The sequence below is a fragment of the Apteryx mantelli genome, chromosome 4, assembly GCF_036417845.1.
Source record: "Apteryx mantelli isolate bAptMan1 chromosome 4, bAptMan1.hap1, whole genome shotgun sequence".
In the NCBI taxonomy this organism is placed as follows: domain Eukaryota; kingdom Metazoa; phylum Chordata; class Aves; order Apterygiformes; family Apterygidae; genus Apteryx; species Apteryx mantelli.
This window is the reverse complement of record NC_089981.1, coordinates 71,726,599-71,740,936: the sequence shown is the minus strand read 5'-3', so window position 1 is coordinate 71,740,936 and position 14,338 is coordinate 71,726,599. Positions and strand designations below refer to the sequence as shown.

The window sequence follows — 14,338 nt, the reverse complement described above, 5'->3', positions numbered from 1 at the left end:
AACTAAGACTATCTGCTATATAAGGATATTGAATTATGGCCCACTGTAGTATCAAAAGGCAAGGGCAGTGGGTGTCATCAGACAATCTACCTTGTGCTTTGCAGCTGTCTTTTGGGTGTGGTAGTTTTTGATTTTGTTTTCTTTTAATAACTGGATCACATGAGACTCTTTATGGCTGACTCCATTCTCCCAGAAATGAGAAGGTAGTTGCTGGCTAAGCAGTGAAAGTGATTTACTCATGCCTGGTGAACTTTCAGGAACCTACTTGGTTTGGATGTTTGTGGTCTGAGAGAGCAGACATGGACACTGATGTCAACAGAGACTTCACATTTTGAAGGCTGTTGTCCAGGAATAAAGTTGTCAAGCCATAAGCATTTCATCTGGCCTGTGTGCACATATTCCATTCCTGTGTATTTCTTTGGAGCAGGGGAAAGGGAGGGAAAGACGACAAAAGAACACTTCTTTAGAGGAACAAATAAACTAGTTTCTGCATTGTAACTCTTCTGGGCAAAAATACTTCCTGTACCAATTTAATCTTTTGAAAGCTGATGTTTTCCTCCCATGGAAAATTGGATCTATGACTCAGACTTATCTGAGGATCAGAAAGAGTGAAAGTTAACAGTCAGGTGTTTTAACTTGAAATAAGACATAATTTAATAAATTTAAAACATGACCAAAACCACACAGCCAGATTTTATGCTTTAGACATTTCATATTTCTGGAGATAAGATACTTGAATGCATGGAGCTTCATTTGTTGCCCTGCAAGAAATATTAGGAGTGCAGTATAATTAACTTTTTTCTAAGGCTGTGGCTGCAGCAGAGTAAGATAAACTCAATAAAAACAGATCCAAAAATACATTAATGTTCATATAAGTATTTTTTTTTTTAAGTGGTCAACGTAAAATAGCTTGTTTTGTTTAAATGGATTAAAAATTTGTTCCTGAGAGAGGAAAAAACAGGCATTTATGCATAAGTGTACTGGAGCAGCAGTATGGACATACCCTATATTGATGGATAGTGCTCCCCAGCATGCTTTGAACATACTATAATATCTCTTTAAAGTAAATAAAAGTAATCTATTTTATAGTTGGGGAAACAGAGTCAGAGGACTGCAGTGAGTTAGCTAAGCAAATGGCATGACAATAGGATTAGAACTGAAGAGTTGTTCTGGGTCTCGAGTCACTGTGGTGCACCTCTTGATCAAGCCTTGTTTACAGCAAAAGGAACTCCATTAAACTTCTCAGTGAGTTTTTCCTGAATTTTAGGAAAATACTAGCTTTACTTTCCCTGATGACTCTCAGATAATGAAACATAATATTGTCTTCCGTTAAACTATCTGGTAAATTTTTTTTATGAAGTAGAGAAACAAGTCAAATTTATTTTTTACATTTTGTAATATCAATTTATGAAAGTCGCCTGGTCTTTAAAAAGTCAATGTACGTAAAGAGATTAACAGCATATACTATTTCTTTTTCGCCCTAGGAGTTACGAGAAGACAACATCATATTAATTGAAACAAAGGCCATGCTAGAAGAACAATTAACAATGGCAAGAGCTCGTGGTGATAAATTGCATGAATTAGAGAAGGAAAATTTACAGTTGAAATCCAAACTTCATGATGTAGAGCTGGTATGCACCCTTTCTTTTGTTATGCTAATTTTTTCAGTTCTATTTTTATACTAGGTCACATGAATTTGTTGTGGAAACCAGTGGAGAGAGGGAAATAAATCAACAGTGAAGAGATGTCTTTAGTTTGAACTTTGTGTATATGTATTTTTAAAATGTTATAGTATTCAACGTGTAAATATTACCAGTGCTGCTGTGTTGGGCAGAGTTTGACAAATTTCATTTTATGCAAGAACTTAGATCACAATTTTAAAATACAGAATGCTTTTGTACATATTTATAAAGGAGATTTTAAAATCTGTCAAATAGAAATCTGTTAGATATAGAATATGGAAACTACTGTAGTGCACAACTTTTTTTGTTGAAAACAAAACCCACAGCTGTTATAACTGTAGGAACCCATCACTTCTGTAATCAATTTTGGATTTTTGTGTCTTTTACTACATAAATCAGAGTCATGGCTTATTGCTTCACAGACAAGAGATGCAAGAAGTAGCAATTTATTGTCTACAAACAAAAAGCTGTCATTGGATTTTATAATCCCACCAGATACAAGAAGTTGTCTTTCATCTCCTGTATTTAGCTCAACATTCCTCCTGTTACCCCACTTGGCTTTGAATTCTTGTGGGTTTAAACTTTTTAAAATGGGGTATGTTGGAAACAAGGATGTGAGGATGCTGTATGGAGTTATGTTTAATGACTGATTCAGGGCAACATGATGGTCCAGCTTTTTAGAAATGGCTTGTGATTTTGAATGCTGCTTTTCTGGATGCCTTGGTGAATTTTTGGATAAAACTTACTGGAAATGGGGACTTTGTAAGGTGCCATGTCAGCTCCCACAAATGTAAATGGCCTAAATCATTGCTATAAGCAATGGTAGCCTTATTATCTGTATCCATTTTCTGGATAATTGAAAAACCCAAATTATAATACAAATATGTTCTTGATTATGCATATGACTCGGTCCAAATCGGACAACGACAAGTTGAAGAAGCCCCACAGAATTCAAGGTTGCATCTGCAGAGTCTCTAGGGTGTCTCTGCACCATGCTACATTTTTATGAAGAACTTTGCTCAGGGCACAGCTTGAATCCAGCCAGCCTTATTGGCCTGGTCCCAGCATCACTCAGCATGTCTTCACCCTCACCCCCTTTTCTTTAAGTATATCATGGATCTGAGCTGACTCCAGACAGGGTCAGTTGGGTGTCTGTATGGCATTTTATGGCCCATGTGATAGCCCTACAAACAATTAATACAGTACATATATCTTAATATTAAGACACGCATTGCTTAAGGAGACTTTTCTACCCTCAAAGCGTGTGTTGCTTTAACAGTTCAACTTGACAGAACCTTCTTACAATTAAGCTGTGTATACATTTTCATTCATGCACTTCTTGCACAGGATCGGGACACAGACAAGAAGCGAATTGAAGAGCTGCTGGAGGAGAATATGGTCTTGGAGATTGCACAGAAACAGAGCATGAATGAGTCTGCACACCTAGGCTGGGAACTAGAACAACTGTCAAAAAGCACAGATCTTGCAGACAGTGAGTAGCAGCTGCAGTAGCTTTTGTGGTGCTTACTGGGAACAGTTTAAATGAAGTCAGTGGGATAAATTAGAATAGATGGATATTCAGTTATTAGTAAAGCTATCTAGAAGAACAGCTTTATTTTGTAAAATAACTGAATATGAGCATGGCACTACGTTAATTCTTAAAACTATTTTCTGTCTAGAATCTTATTTTTCTTTACGAAATTAATGGCTAATTGTTATCTTTAATTCACAGTCTTGCAAAGGAGGCTTGTCTTAGCCTGTGAAGTTAATGGCACTCTATTCCTCCTTATTCCTTATCCATGATTTTGCTTATAGAATTGTCAGTGGCGAAAAACACTGTTTTCTCAAAACTAACAAATTTTGATTACCAGTACTTCAGGAAAATGTAAAACTATCTGATTTTCTGACTTCTTTCAAAATTGCAATTTTTGTCCCCCTCCTGATTTGGTTTCACTAGTGATGTAATAGAATGAAGGATGCCTAGTTTTGTTATCTCCTATTTATTCATTTCCAAGAACCACAACTTTCAAAACTCGCAACAGAGTGTTTAAAAAAAAAAAAAAAAAGTTCCTTCATAGTAGTTCTATCTTTTCTAGCACTGGAGCTCCAGAACTGCTTCCAAGTAAACAAACAAAAAGAAAGTGAGAGGAACTGAGAACATCAGTTATCTTTTGTATTCAGTAGGAAAAAAAAAAAAGAAGCCTGATTAAAAAAGAAAAAAAAAACACGATGTTTTTTAGAAGGATTGTGTTATCCTTGCTTCCATTTCACAAATGATTCTGTTTAAGAAATCCCACATCGATGGTCCTTGCTGTTCCAAACACAATCATCTTGTGCAGGCAGAGCCAGTCTGCCAAGCCCTTTGGGTAATGCATAGTAAGAAAAACCTCCTCCTCTTGGCTTTCAGGTTGAGTCTGCAAGGTTGGCAGGTATAAAAAAGTTTTAGCTGTTAGTTGGAAATATTTTATTCAAAATCATTAAAAAAAAACTAAGCTTGGAAGCAACATAATTTAGACAGGCTTTGCTTCAGAACAGAATTGAACTGGAACATTTTGTTAATGTTTACTATTTGACTCCTAATTTGATCAAAACTCTCCAGGTGATAGTCTTAGAAAAGACACAAATAGAGTTTTAACATTTTCAGAAATTTGCCAGTTTTGAAGTGTTCTGTTTGGTGTGTGTAATAGCGATGATTATTTTAGCAGGAGTGAATAATTTTCTGAGGCTTGAAGTGACTTTAACATTGTTTTTAAATGTGATTTTGAGCCGAAGGGTAGCAATTGTTCTGTGTGAAACGGGATTGCTTTTTTATTTATTCTGATGCTGAGTAGAGAAAGGAACAGAGCAGCAGAGGGTTTGGTACTGGAAATTAATTTGGGTGTTAGTGAGACTTTAGATCTCTAAACTTTTGAAGTAATGTCTCTGTTGTAAAACTTGCATAAATGTTGTTAGTCTTAAGATTTTGATTTCAGAGAATTCTGTGATCAATATTCTGATGGATGTCCTGTGCTTGTGCAGCTGGTAATAAAATATCTTCCTGGATTCAACATATCAGGGAAGTAGCTGTGAGGCTAAGCACCTGAACTCACTTTTGTAAGAGTTTTCCGTGACTAAATAGGGTCAGGTACCTGAGTTCTCATTGGCTTTTGGAAGTGCATCATCTTGGTGTGTTACAAACAATTCTCAATGTTTTACCCTCTGCCTCAGTTATTTCCTTTGATGGAAGTCTGAAAGGGTATCAAAATGTGTCTTCCTACTAACCATTACTGGTTAAAGTAACTTTGAGTAAGTTAGGAAAGTAAGTAGCTTTTAACATGGTTATCTCCTTAGATGCTTCCTTGTTTATTAAAGATGTTGCTGTTTTCTGTGGAAATATATTTTATTTTTATGAAAGTGTTAACTTAGCAGTCAAGCTGAAATGATAATGATCTGGCTGCAATAATTTTCATAAAAGCAAGTCTTACAGACCTAGAAAGGGGGATATTTCTGAATTGGTTAGTGCCTCCTTCTGATTCTCCTGTTTCAACAGCTAGAAAGTCCTTTGTGTTTGAGCTGAATGAGTGTGCGTCGAGTCGCATACTGAAGCTAGAGAAGGACAATCAGAGCTTGCAGAACACGATCCAGGAACTGAGAGATGCCTCCTTGACCTCCAGAGAGAGCAGCCTAAAGTTTGCGGAACTGGAAAAAGAAAATCAGCAGCTCAGCAAAAAGGTAATTCTTGCTCACAGGAACAGGGAGAGCTGTTTGGTTTTTGAGCACAGTGTGTGCAGAGCTTTACAGCATTCCTGAACAATGAGGGATTGCAGGGAGTTCACCAAAGTTTTCTAGGAGAATGGGCACATTTTCAGGCCCTTCTATGTAATGTGAGAAGGCCTCTTCTCACACTGGTATACTCCATTGCCTTCTACCCCACTGCCTACATAGATGCATCACTGTAAGCAAAAGTGACTGTTCCTGTTCCATAACTCCTGTCCTTTGGTGCTCGTTTGCCCCTGCATATGGTGCTGTTGTTTCTCTTACTCTGTCTTCTTGTGACAGTCGCTACTGCTTGCTCTGTCAGGTGAGCAAGCTGTGGCCACATTTAAATTTTTTTTTTTCCTTGTTCGAAAGTTTTTAGTATTGTTTCCATGTAAGTCAAGTAAATTGCAGAGGTGAACTCAGCTTACTGTATTTTTAAATAATTGTCTTTGCTGTTCATAGTCCTGGATCAGCTTTTCCTCCTTGTCTAATCCTTTTGGCTATTACAGGTTCTCTAGTGTCTCTGTCTCTGCAAAGCTCTGGTTTCTTTTCATCCGTGGTAACAAATGTGCAAGTCATCACTTCTTAATTTTTTGTGTGTATACACACACACACGTTACACACCATTATTAAGTGTTATTACTTTTAGATCAAATGTCTGCTCAGCCCTGTCCTTGTGAAATGTAGTGCTCAGTTCACCCACAGTCACTAACTTTATTTTTGCCTGACTAGAAACTTGCATTCTGAACCCTGAGTACTTGAGCCAAGTGCCAGTGGGGAAAGAGGAGGCTTGTCAGTCTGACGAATATGAAAAATTTCCGTGTCGATTTCTGCCATGTTCCTACCTGTGCTAAATTATGCAGAATATAAGGCCCATTTCTCCTTTCCCTGTTGCCACTATGACCTGTGTGTGCTATGCTGATACAAGGATTTTAGTCCTCTCTGGTCTACTTGTTGGCTGAGTGCTTTAAAGGACAAGGGGAGAGAGGATCTGGATATGAAATGCTAGTCATAGATTACTAGATTGTAATTAGTACTGAGTGTCGACTTCTCTGCCAAGGAGAACAAGGATCCATCACTGCCTTCTGGAGAGATTCTCCTGCCAAGATGAGAAAACAGTTCTGCTTCTTGATTTTTTTTTATTTTTTTTTCCCCCCTGTGCACAAGGAAAGTTGTTTGCAAAAATTCAGTTCACTGTACTCCTTCACCACTCCAATTTATGAACTATTGTGTATGAGTAATTCACTCCAGCTGTAATTTACATGCTTAACATTTAAGATCAAGAGATAGAAAGCACTCAGCAGATACCTGTGGTGTACAGCAATTTAAGTCATTTAAACAGCTGTGGTCAACCTTTGGCTTTGCCCCAGGTACATTTCTGTGGGCACCTCCGGTTAACGGCACTATATTAGTGCCAACAGTTGTGATTCCAGGATTAGTTGGATGTTTTCAGTGACAACGAATGTGTTGATGTGGTGGGGTCACCTACAGATCTGATAATTAAAAAAGACCAGTAGTAGGGAATGCCTGTGTGGAGCAGAGAGGTCACCCAGTGCATCAGACCAATGAGAAAAAACAACAGTGAGTTAGAAATGAAGAGCAGTTGAAATGTGTGAAAGGGAATAAATCAAATTCTTTACCAGAGGAACACAGAATATGATAGGAGTTGACGTAGTCTGTAAGTGTTGACTGAATGCCACAGGCCAGTCAAGTTGCTGACTGGCTCCATTGCCTAATCGGAGAGAGAGGGAAATAAAGGTAGTAGACAGTATTGTATAGCGTGTGGGAGATGTACACTTTATACAGAGACCTGATATATGATATATAAAATAATCTAGGTTTGAGGTGTGGCTTTTTAATCTTATTTCTTCTCACATGCTTTTGTATTTCTCTCACACGTGTAATTAGGAATTAATCAGAACTTAATTAGTTGTCTTAATATGTATGAATGTACACGGGGGGGATGTCCAGGGCAAACGGATGATAGGGGGAAAGAGAGAGTTGGGGCTGAAATAACTGCAAAAACCATGTGTTCTGTGATTAACTGCAGTAGATGGAGGAGAGGGTGGCAGTCCTTAAGGACTGTTAAGGAGAACAGTATATAAAGACACAGGACAAGAGACGGAGAAGCAGTTTTCTCTAATTCTATGTGCCTGTTGTGCCTGCACCTTTTTTTTTTTTTTTCCCCCCCCTCGGTAACTTACCTGTGATACCCAGAGTAAGATCCTGCCCTCCTAAAGCTGTTTAAATAGAATCAGATTTCACCCAGGGTCCAGGACTTTTAAAACTTGTTATCGGAGTATGCTTGGCTGCCCGCTGATCTAGTTGTGCTTGGAAGGGTCATGTAGCAGGAGCGGAAGGGGATTATTCAGGGTAGTACAGGTGAAGATGATACTAAGGAGAAGTCCTGTACTCTTCCCCCCCACCCCGCAGGGTTTCAAGAGGAGCTAATAGTAGAAAATCCTCCTCTCGGGCACAGTCCAGGAGCAGCAGTCCAAGTAACTAACATGTTTTTCTGCATCCTTGGACTGAAACAAGTTGTAAACAGTAGTTTCTTACTTGCCTCCGATTCTCTGGGAGGTGCTAATGAAGACCAGCTATTGCAGAATTACTGAGTTTATGTTCCAGCCTTCTCTGAGCAGCTCCTTTGGGACCGATGAAACCTTATCATGGTTACATTTCTAAATGTTAAGCCCTTCTTATCTCCAGTATGGGCAGTATCAGCTTGTTTAAACACTTCCTGTAATGAGGCCTGTGTTGACATAGGCAGAGCCCAGCCTCCAGCCATTTCCCACTTGTAACAATTATTGTTAATACCTTTTTCACTGGCATTTTCATTGTTGGCAAAGTTCATAATATCAACACAAAAAAATAAACTGATACTTCTGCAGAGCTGTTGGTGTTCACAGTATTTTGCAAGCATAAAAAGGAATACTTCCTGCCTTGGATAGTTAGGTCTCCGAACCTCTTGCTTCTATATAGTGAAGAGCTGCTTTTTTACAGTGCTCAGTACATTATAAGACCAGCTTTCAAAAGGAGGTAGTAAAAAGATGCTGTTCGTTGTAGGACTGGGCCCTTATTCACAAATCATTCAAATCCAGTGTTGTGATCTGCTGAGGAAAACAGAGGGCTAACAGAACACAGGGAGAGGGAATGTAAACTTGAATTCCAGTGCTTTTTCTCTATTCTGGATTTTTAATTCTGTTGTTTACTGAGTTGTCTTAATAACCTTCTCATCAGCTGGTGAAGTAAGGCCATCGGCGATGGAGAGGCTAGCAGGAGACAGAGTCTGTCAGGATAGTGAGCACTAGAAACTTTAGTTGTTGACAGGAGCAAGAAAAGGGCCTTTAGACAGATAGCTGAAACATTTCTCACTGATGTACCTTTATGGTCTCATCTTAATAGGCAAGAAGGAGATTCTTGGCACTGTGAGAAAATAAAACAGTCTCACTGCTCTCCTGCACCTGGCAAGCTGCAGAAGGGAAGAATTGCATCCCTCAGCCATACTCCCTGTCTCCTTCCTCTGTGTTCTTGAAAATACCTTTAAATGTGAACAATCATTGTGTTAGGCTGTCTGATGTGTTCTGGGATGTTCTCTCCACACAGATTGAAAAGTTGCAAAATCAGATTGAAAAAGAGAAGCAAAGTAATCAAGATCTGGAGACCTTAAGTGAGGAGCTGATAAAAGAGAAAGAACAGCTACGAGTCATCATGGAGACTTTGAAAGCCGACAAAGACAGACAGGTGCAAACTTCACAAATGTAATCCAAAAGCATATGCTCAATAGTGGCAATTTACTGATGCCATTTAGATGCCATCTATTTCTGTCAGGGAGACAGGGCAATTTGAGAGCTAATATCTGCAGGATGAACTTGTTCAAATGCAGGTAAAAGGTCTCTGAACAAAAAAACCCCAGCATTTTTTGGTTGATACTACCTAAGCAAGATATTTTGTTATTTAATCTTTGCCCCACAAGTCATGGTGTAATTTTTAATACACATTATGCAATTAAGAATCAAATGCAAATCCCAGTCTAAATTATAATTGCTTCAGCTGGAATTTGGCCAGTGCGGTAAATGCTCTGCTTTTGCAGAAAGTATATCCTTAATGAGATCTATAACTACTACCAATATTCAAGACTTTAGGGGTTTCTGAAGTCTTAACAGAAAGAATGTGTCCTCAGTTCTCAAAGGTGTTTACATTTGTAAACTTAGAAAGATATCCTTAATGAGAAGGAGTTCCTAACAAAGCAGTTACTTCAAGGTGTTCTGTGAAGGTATCTGTCTACTTTCTCTCTCTGCCTGAACCTTCTTAGCTGTTAGGAGGAACACAGCACCATTTTTAATTCACTATAGTCCCAAGTTACCAGAGGTATCAAGTTTTTTTCATGAGTTCAGATTGTTGGTTTTAGTCAGGGATAACTATTGAAGAATTTGTATTGGGTTAAACGGAGGCAGTTTTGTTAACACACTCATCTGGCTGCTTCAGGTCTAAGTTGTACTGCACATTGTAAGGTAGATGAGTAGCATTTGCATGACTTCTTTTTTTTTTGTTTGTTTTGTTTTGTTTGTGTAGATAAAGGACCTTAAACAAGAAAATGATCACCTTAATCAAGTGGTCTTGTCCTTGAGGCAAAGATCTCAAGTAAGCAGTGAGGCTGGAGTAAAAGATATTGAAAAAGAGAACAAGATCCTTCATGAAACAGTTACAGAAACTAGTAGCAAACTGAGCAAGCTGGAATTTGAGAAGAAACAATTACAAAGGGATTTTGACCAGGTTAAAGAGAAAGTGGAAAGAGTGGAAGAAATGGAGAAAGAACTCCATCGGCTGGAGAGGGAGAATGAACAGCTCACAAAGAAGGCAGCAGCCATGAAAATAGTGACAGAAAAAGTTGAAGTTCTTGAGCAGGAAAATGGGGATCTGGAAGTGGAAAATAGGAAATTAAGAAAATCCCTGGACACATTGCAGAATATTTCCATCCGGCTTGGGGATCTGGAAAGGGACAACAAGCAGTTGGATGAAGAAAATCTGGAGCTCAGGAGAGTGGTAGAGACCATGAGATTTACCAGCACAAAGATGGCACAAATAGAAGCAGAAAATAAAGATTTGGAGAGGGAGAAAGAGGACCTAAGGAAGAATGTAGAAATGTTAAAAGTGCTGAGCAAGAAATCAGAAAGACTGGAGCTAAGCTATCAAAGTGTCAACTCCGAAAACCAGAGACTCCAGCAGATGCTGGAGAACAGCAGCAAAAAAATCCAGGAGCTAGAGAAAGAAGTGCAGGGAATGGAGAGTGAAAACCAGGTCCTTCAGAGAAACCTGGAGAAGCTAAAGATTTCTACCAAATGGCTAGAGAGGTTAGAGAAGGAGAACAAAGACCTGGAGCAAGAAATGTCTCAGCTAGAGAAAGACAAAAAAATGCTAGAGAAAGAAACAAAACGGCTTTGGCAGCAAGTGGAACTGAAAGATGCTATTTTGGATGATAGCACAGTAAAGTTGGCGGTTGCTGAAAAAGAAAACAAGACACTAGAAAAGGAAATTGCTCGATTCAGAGATTCATCTAATAAGCTGAAAGAATTTGAAAAGGACAATAAGGATCTCATAAAGCAAGTTACAATTGATAAAAAAACACTAGCTACATTGAGAGAGGTAAGCAAAATACTACTGTTTTTATCACAGTGCTTTTTTTTTTTTATTTCTGCTCTGCCAGGTAGCAAAGGGAGCCATCTATTCCATGACTATTTGATCTATGAATTAGGAGATCTTCACAGTCTTAACAGGCATCACAGGATAGTGTTGCCTTTTGGATGTGGAACTTCCAAAAATTAAAACATACCACTCTTGGTCCAATTACCCTGCAGCAGTGTAATTACGCTTGTTCAATTTTGCCAGTAATTTTCCCTGTGTCAAAAACTCAGAGTCAATAGTGAAAATGCTTAAGTCCCTCAGCAAGAAATCCCATTGTCTCAGGAAACTTGCATATTGAAGCCCTGTCACTCATGTGTTTGTGTGTGCTGTGTGTGCGCATGTGCTCAAGTGTAGGCTGGGCTTTTCACACTAGTTGCTGAGAAGGGGGAACTCCCTCTGCTTGTGCTGTGTCCCCTGGCCTGCACATCCTTTCTGGCAGGTGAACAGGATGACAGTGTTGGCAGAAGAAATTCACTACAGTGAGCGAGACAGAGGCCAAAAGAAGCATTCTTCAGTTTCATGTTGAGTAAACTATAAATAAAGAAAATCAGTTTAATTCTGCGCTGAGCTGACACTGATGAAGAATTTTCACTGACTGTCTTGGGACTAGGATTTTATCCAATGCCTTTTTTCATACTCCTTGGTTTAAAAATCTCCAGCGCTGGATAATTATCAGTGTCCCTTTTACAGCAACTAATCATGTCAGTGCTGTTACAGGATTTGGTCCTGGAGAAGCTGAGGAGTCAACAGTTGTCTAGTGAGCTGGACAAACTGAGCCAGGAACTGGAGAAGATAGGATTGAACAAAGAGCTGCTGCTACAGGATGACAATGGCAATGATGACACGTGAGGAAACTAAGCTCGCTTACTCATGCTTGTGACTCTGCAGGCTCTCCCTCAGACATCCAAATTCAACCCCTAGCTTAAAGAAGCCCCTTCTTTTCTGTTCTCATCTGTCTCACTCCAGTTACCCTTACCAATTTTGAACACACAGCCTATTTTTTTGTAGCAAGCCTGGCAATATCATGAAAGGTTTTGAAAATCTTTTCTTGCAAAGAATGAAAGAAGGAAGAAATGCCATTCTCTCTCTCTCCGTGCTAGCTAGTATTATTACAGTTCCCTTGTAGAGCAGCTGGGTAACCACTTCAGTGATCCACTGTGTATATTCCTCCTGGTATTCTCTTTATAAGCAAGCAGAACAATGCCTAACTGTTGTCCTTCAGATGGTGTGTGACAAGGCTTGGTGATCCAACCAACTGTTAATGTAAACGTAGATATTGCCTAAGAAATTCCTGATGGCGAATCCTATAGTCATTAACAAAGAAAGCCCAACAACCCACATGTTTATAGGCCTCTTGATAAGACCCAGTTAGAGAAACATACTTTTTGGAAAAAATTTTAGGGCTTATTGCAGCTTTTTATCCCCATCAGGAATGTACAGAAGAGACATGAGAAGAAATATCTGTAGTGTAATTAGGGGCAGAATAGAAAAACTTACTTTCTTTTAAATTATGTAGCTTTAAATATTCTTATAGAACCATGTGGGTGTTACCCATACCAAAATTGATTGGATTTTCCCATAAGCAGGTTCCTTAACAATAATCTATCAGCAGAGATCTGTGCACTAGAGGAAATTCTGTTCCTGAAGAAGCAAACACATGTAATGTAACATGTGATGAGACTTAGAATGAGTGAAGGCAAAGTCTGCTATCTGGATGGTGGCTTATAATCTAGTGGCAGATGTTGGAAAGTTTTTTCTCATGTTTTTCAGAAAATACAAGATTCTGGAAAGCAAAACTGAATCAGCACTAAAAACAGCAGTAGCTGTGAAAGAGGAAAAGATTGCAATGCTGGAAGCTCAAGTGAAAGACTCTCTGAACTTGAACCAGCAGTTACAGAATGAGCTAAATATGGTAAGAGGTGAACTGCATTTTAAATGTTCTCAGTATGGTTTTGCACATTCACATGCTTTTTGCTCAACTGGAACAAATTATATGCATTTCTTTCCTCACCACATACAAGTTCCCTCAAAGGCTGTTTGATTTGACTACTTTCTCCTGTCCCATTGTATATAATAGCACTGATCTTGGCGAAATTCTTGGGCTGTGGTTCAGGGCAGGAGTTTTTTAAGTAACCACCATTTGAAATCTCTGTTTCTCCATGGTTTTTTTGTTTGTTTTTTTTTTTTCATGGCCATGACATTTTTTTCCACTTTCTTCAAAGAAAATATAGGCTGAGGCAGATGGCAGTTGAAACTTCTCACCAAGGATAGCCTGTTTGTTAGGTGACGGTGAGGTTGAGTCAAGGGGTTCCTGACTGCAGGCCAAGAGACACAGGTTCCTTCACCTGTCTGCCTCAGCTTCCTAATCTGTGAAGCAGGAGTAATAGTTTTTGAATCCCTTTAAATGCTTACAGTGCAAAAGAGGAACTGCATATTACATCATTATTAATATAAAATCCCAGTGTTGAATCAGTTGTAAAGTTTGTTCCTTGTTGGCTTTACAGGTAAAGAAGGACTTTGATGCACTCAAGCAGACCCAACAGGATGGGCAGTGTGCTCAGAATTCACTGAAGTATTCTGCAGAGAAACTCATTCCCAATCACCAAATGAAGGAGAAATTAGAAACAGGACATCGAGAAGCTACCATGGAACTTCTGAAACTGAAAGACAGGGCAATAGAATTGGAAAGGAATGTAAGCCTTCTTCCATTTCCTGTTATTTCTCAGACTTCCCTTGTGACCATGAGTGGATCGCTAGGACCTGTTTTTTCAAGGCTATAGCAATCTGGTAGGCTTTTTGAGCACTCAAGTCTACCAAATTCCTCAGACATCTCTTAGGACCACATGAGACTTTAAGGGTATATGTCTTGTACAGCATCTCTATGGGGATGAACCTTGTGTTTAATATCTGTCCTACCTTCCTTTAATGCTGGGAAGAATTTCCTCTTGCACATTTGTTGCAGAAGGATCATCACTAATTGGTTCTCATCTTTGATAGGACTCCAAATGATAGAACAGCTGTTTCATTTCTTCCTGTTACCTCCCTTCAATCCCATCTCTTTTAGAATGCTGCCCTGCATACTGAGAAGCAGCTGCTTAAAGAACAGTTGAAGCACTTGGAAATGCAGAATGTCTCCTTCAACAATCAGATCCTGACACTACAGAAGCAAAATGTCTTCCTTCAGGAGCATAACACTGCCCTGCAGACGCAGACAGCCAAACTCCAGGTCAGAA

General features: G+C 39.1%; 1 protein-coding gene across 1 annotated transcript in view; it reads left to right on the top strand.

Moving 5' to 3' along the window:
• CCDC88C (coiled-coil domain containing 88C) overlaps window positions 1-14,338 on the top strand; it is a 98,048-nt gene that overhangs the window by 61,225 nt on the left and 22,485 nt on the right. The window contains exons 11-19 of the mRNA XM_067296940.1: window positions 1,485-1,631; window positions 3,030-3,174; window positions 5,212-5,393; window positions 9,027-9,164; window positions 9,996-11,066; window positions 11,823-11,950; window positions 12,876-13,017; window positions 13,610-13,798; window positions 14,170-14,331. Of these exons, the coding sequence (XP_067153041.1) occupies window positions 1,485-1,631; window positions 3,030-3,174; window positions 5,212-5,393; window positions 9,027-9,164; window positions 9,996-11,066; window positions 11,823-11,950; window positions 12,876-13,017; window positions 13,610-13,798; window positions 14,170-14,331 (2,304 nt within the window). The remainder of the gene's footprint in view (window positions 1-1,484; window positions 1,632-3,029; window positions 3,175-5,211; window positions 5,394-9,026; window positions 9,165-9,995; window positions 11,067-11,822; window positions 11,951-12,875; window positions 13,018-13,609; window positions 13,799-14,169; window positions 14,332-14,338) is intronic.